Raw genomic sequence first — 5,610 nt, 5'->3', positions numbered from 1 at the left:
TGCGGCCAATTCTTTTTATCTACTGATGCAAGTAAAATAAGAGCTTGACAGGCATTGCAGGAAGATGATCTGCGAAAAACAAAAGAAAAAAAGAAAAATTTTTCATGTCAAGATGATGTTCTTTTCTCAAGTTATCTAAAAAATATCACGGTTGCGCATATTTAAGAAAACGGTATTTTAATAGAGAATGCGTTTGGCATTTATCCAGGATTTTTCCATTAGTAAAATGCAAACTCTCCGCTGCAAGGAACTTTGCGAATTAAATATCACAACGCGTGTTATTTGCTGCACGTGGAATAAACTTTTTCCCATCATCGACCCTAATTCTACAAACGGAAACGGTCGAGGCACGCGGAAGCGTGAGCCTTTGGAACTTTTAAAAATATCTGATAAAAAGAAAAAAAGGTAGTCGTTAGAACTTTTCAGGGCGTACTTGACCGGTGGTATGGACTCGCGGGCTGATCGAATTTATTATTTGGAACGAAATCGACGCCGCGCTTTCGCGACGCCGAGGAGTGTGCAGCGGAGCAAAGCGAGGAAAATAAGACGAGCGCCGAGACTGCGGCGGATAGCTTTTCACGAGGTCGTGAATCGGCAACGGTGAGGAGGATCTCCTTGACCGCTTGCTAGCTCTCGTAGAGTAGATCGTCCCCGAGAGCTTTTACGGGTTTTGACGAAAGCGCACCGTCACGATGTGTAAACCATGAGAGACCGTTCGACGATTCTACGAATCTCACCCTCTCCCGGGAGAGATGGAATCGAAGGGGACGGGGATGGGATTCGACTGAAAGGCGAATCCTTTTTACGAGCTCGGATACATACGCCCGAAGGTCGAAAGGAACGTGAGAGCTACTCTGGTGCGCTGGTCCCGGGATCTTTTGCGCGCCTCGCTGCAGTCTCATTGCGGAGTCACGAGAATCCGAGGCAAGCAGCGAAACGCTTTCCGATTTTTCCGAAAACCGCACACCAGACCGACAACCCTTTCGCCCCTCTCGAGTATTGCCACTTCCCTCGTATCGTCTCTAATGTAAAGCATTGTAATCTAAATATAGATAAGGCAAGACGCACGCGAGCTTTATTCGCGATACCAAGATAAATATGTAATACGTGGATGTACCCAGGTTGTGTACATACACGTATCGGTGTCATCGGTTTGTCTGGAATCGTCGATGATATATACGAAATTCGAATCAAATTTGTAAACGTAAAACATATGGAACGGAGAGAGAGAGAGAGAGAGAGAGAGAGAGAGAGCGCAATTTCTCTTTTCTCAATTTCAATCCTATTCCGTTTTAATCTGTGGAGGTTTGCCGTTAACATCAGAACGATTAAATGTAATCTGATGATATAGAACTAAAGTATTCAGATCAAACGGTCATTGTAAACTGAACTGAATAACTTTTCCATAACAGCACAGTGGAAGACCTTGATATGTCGGTCAAGGTGGCCCACCGAGCCATGCTCGCAATACTCTACACGAAATATTCCAATGTCATTCTCTCTTCTCCGGACATTCGCTTGTCCTAACTATCTTTCGAGAGCACTCGCGCCGAGCCGTAAAGTACTTTCACGTGTGTAGCACACAATACACGTGCGAGAAATCGATTCGCCATTAGAGGATTCGAACTCGACATTCCCGACAATTTCTGACCGAACGAATTGAAGTTTCGACCGAGTCATTGTTGCTTTCGATTGCCGAGGAGTGATTTCCACCGAACTCCACATCCTTTAGCCGAACGAGCCACCAGGTAGACCGCAAGTGATCACGATCAGAGGTGAGGAGGTCAAAGTAGGACGGACTTTGACGCGCGACTCGTTTGATGGTGGTATGTAAGAGATAATTGATGACGTTACGGTTCATTGCTGACCTCACTGTTACCCGACGCAGACAAATATTGACAGCTTCCGATCACAAAGCGGTGGACAGTATCCTTTGTACGCGTCCCACGCACCACTGCTTGATGTCTGCTCGGTTTTCCTATCGAACCGCTGAGCTCGTGGGAAAATCAACGTCCGCGTTCGACGTGCATGTCGACTTCCCTAAATTAAAGCGTCCCGCACCCGCTCGTCCTTTCGCATGGGCCGTACGACGTAAATTCCATCCCTTTTTCTCCCTTATCGTTTGACTTTTTGATACAAAAAGTACCTCTTTCGATGCTTCTTTTATGGCCGAGCTTTACTTTCATACCTCAATTGGGATTTAAAAACAATCGGTAGATTTAGACAGATCGCATCGACGAAGAGGATAAAATATCCGCGCGAAAAAAGTTTCGGTGAGATCGGTGAAAGCTAACGCGAGGGAAAAAAATCGATGTGATTTGTTGTAAACGTTCCGTATACGTCAACAAAGTGCCGACAAAGGGAAAACCGCGAAATTAATTAGTCGCGACAGCGATACAATTCTCGAATGCGGATACGCGTCAAAGGGATCGTGCAGTGATTCCGGAACGCGATGTAAGTTGCCTCCTCGCCGCGATCAAAGAGCTTTGACTGAGGAGGAATGAGAGTCCGGCGAACATAGTTCTGAGGAACATAGTTTCGCGAAGGTCTGTGTCTGCATTGTTCGTCTTCGCCCAGTCAATGGGACTGTTCGTGTGTTGAGCTTGTAGTAGGTTTCCTACGATGTATAACTCGCACCGTCGAGCAAAAATTTAATTTGCGATATACAATAAATAAATAGCAGGCGATAAAATATATAAAAGAAAGGAATAAACGAAAAACAATTTGTAAAGGTTATACAGAAAAATTGTGTCTATAATACTAATTAAAAAAATTTTCATACGATTAAATTAAATATAAATTACATCCAATATTCGACGGTAGTTCTCAATAGATATAATTAATTTTGAATTTCCTAAACTGTGGACACTGTGGTGAAGTATCTACATATTTTAAATTAGCTAAGTGTAAGTAAATTCATACGTACACGCATTACGGATCAGTAATCTGCTGACAGATGTATGTACGGATCGAAACATTGGAATTATTGCCATTCAATCGCCATGCCAGCCATTGTACTTGTTCGTTTTAATTAAATCTATGTATTTTCGTATTTCTATCAGTCGTTATCTCATCCATCCGTGGACAGATCCTTGCAAGTCTGGACCCAAGTGTACTGTTGCGGAGGCAATCGCCCTTCAAAGGGAACGTTCATGCCTGCAAACCGGTTAGTAACAAGTTTCGCAAAATTCAGTTAGGCGATCTACATGGCTCGCGGCGAATCATCTGCTCGTTTCTGACGAAGCCCGGGACGTTAATGTTCTTCTGATCCGCGTAATCGTTCGATCTAGAAGTTGCCGCTCCCTATCGACGCCGGCGCTCGTGTTGTGCTGATAGCGGCAGTTTAGAAGTTTCGCGACGGCGGCCGGGCCTTTCAGGCAAACTCCTTCATCTCGGATTCGAGCTTGTTGATCACCCATTGCAACCCTTGTCGACCCTTAAACCAAAATAAAATATTACTTGCATACGCGAAGAAGCATGTGTTTGCGAAGATGCCATTGCAGTGTCATTCACAAATTTTTATGAAATGCACGAGTGTACCACCATTTTATAGTAGTCACCATTTTGTGAAAACATTTTTTTATGACAAATATTCGACACCGTATTGAAAAAAAGCGTCAATAGCATGCACAGAAAAATTTCTCAGACAGAAATCTGCATGTTTGTCCCAAGAGACAGTTTGCGTCTGTTTATTCGTTCGTAAAACAACTTTGTTTCCTAAACGTTAAAACATGTCATGATTCGTATTTTATCGGAATTATAAATAAAAATAATTTTACAAATAATAATTCATAACAATGCTTGATCTCGTCAAATTTTTTTAGTAAATTCACTCTAAATTTCTTACTCTTGGAGTGAAATCTCACTCCAAGAAAGTGTAAATGCAACCATCTTTGAAAAAAAGTGAAAATATTTCACTTCTTGAAAATTGTCACTCTTTTTCAAGAAGTGAAATATTTTCACTTTTATTTCAAAGATAGTTGTATTTCCACTTTCTCGGAACAAGATTTCATTGCAAGAAATTTAGAGTGTTGCATATATGCAAGAGAGATTTCTTAACAATAAGAGATCACTTACTTTGCTCGCGTTGAAGGAGATGTTTGAAGCTAAGAGATCCTCCATATAGTTAGTTAGTGGTACCCCTCGGACGGTGACCACCGCTTCTTGTGTAAGTAACGTCTTGGTGGGATCATCCGGATGGGGCGTATATCTGACAGCTTCGTCTACAGCGAAATAATTACCGAAGGTTAACTGCAAAAAAAAAAAACAAGAATAATCTATCTGATCAATTTGAATATCGTTGAAACATTCAACACGTAATAGTCAAATAAAAAAAATGACTCTCCGTATTTTTATTCGTCGACTGAAACACAGAGCTGATTCGCATCAAATATTACGCGTATTATGGAGGTAATATGGTTGGTATAGATCTCCGACTTTTTGATAAAACGCGTGACTTGCGTTATCAAATCTATCATACCGTAAGAAATATGTACATCGTCTAATACATATTCGCGCCGCAGTATACTCGTATCAGGAATTTCAGTCGTTTATATCGATCACTGTGTGCAACTTGGGGAGTTAGCAACCCTCGGGGTAGATGGACAGTTCGAATTATCGAGATGGAACGTCACGAAAGTGACGTAGACATCCTTGAATAATCAATGCCACTAGACAAAACAAACGAATCGGCCATAGCTCCCATCACGGAGAAAAAAAAAAAACATCCAACGCGCGCTTCCACTTCCGTGCCTTCCATTACACTATATTTTTCCCTCGCTTTTTTTCCGTTCTATTTCGGATGCATTATTCGATATGAATATTTCTGAGCTACTTTTATGATTATTTTTTCAAATCTCTCTTTTTAAATGATTCGTACGCGATATTTATATATATATAGCGAGCGTCCAAATTGATTTTTCGATTATACGATATAAGTTCTAGTTAACGAGATTGGAATTATAGTGCCGACGGAATTATTTTTCTATTTTTCTTCAACGTACTTTTCTTCCGTATCATAAATATCATATCGTCCTATTTGATATTCGGAACTCATCAACATCGAAAACTCAAATATACTCTGTTTGTACGAAGGCAGTATTGGCACAACATTTTGCGATATCGGGCTGCGGCGAAAACTAAACCGAGTTTGCGAAAGGACCGCGACTATATAATGCAACCCCCACCCCGAATGACCGTAATATTGTATACGTATATTGCGATCTCGCGTCAACGTGCCGTAGCGCGGGCGTGTTAGGAGCCGAACACGTAGCTATGCGGATCCAATGTATACGGTATGCTGCGACTAATCGAATACATAGAGAAACGTGGGGTATGACAAAACCGGGGAGTAGCACGCGTTGGAAGACCATCTCGAATTCATTACAGTGCGCCAGTGCGTAAACACGCGACGCGAAAGCGACGAACAGCACTCTGCGGAGCGATGTGCGGTGTGCTTTTGTTGCAGCACGGCATACCGTTGGTACCGAAGCACCGTTAGAGTGCAGGGTGCGTCGCGTTGTCATCGCGCGCGGATTTGTTTCCCGCCGCGAGAGAAACAATCACCCACGCTGCTTGCACGACGATGAGCGGGGTGGCGGGGTGACGGGG

At 42.7% G+C, this 5,610-nt stretch overlaps 1 protein-coding gene across 1 annotated transcript in view; it reads right to left on the bottom strand.

Moving 5' to 3' along the window:
• Positions 1 to 2,758: 2,758 nt before the first annotated feature.
• Positions 2,759 to 5,610, bottom strand: part of LOC108751046 (protein slowmo) — a 24,134-nt gene continuing 21,282 nt past the window's right edge. The window contains exons 4-5 of the mRNA XM_018490984.1: positions 4,078 to 4,251; positions 2,759 to 3,436 (exon numbers count right to left, since the gene is read on the bottom strand). Coding sequence (XP_018346486.1) covers positions 3,374 to 3,436; positions 4,078 to 4,251 — 237 coding nt within the window. The 3' untranslated portion in view covers positions 2,759 to 3,373. The remainder of the gene's footprint in view (positions 3,437 to 4,077; positions 4,252 to 5,610) is intronic.

The sequence above is a fragment of the Trachymyrmex septentrionalis genome, unplaced genomic scaffold, assembly GCF_001594115.1.
Source record: "Trachymyrmex septentrionalis isolate Tsep2-gDNA-1 unplaced genomic scaffold, Tsep1.0 scaffold40, whole genome shotgun sequence".
In the NCBI taxonomy this organism is placed as follows: domain Eukaryota; kingdom Metazoa; phylum Arthropoda; class Insecta; order Hymenoptera; family Formicidae; genus Trachymyrmex; species Trachymyrmex septentrionalis.
The sequence above is the reverse complement of the archived record's forward strand: the minus strand, read 5'-3'. Positions and strand labels throughout refer to the sequence as shown.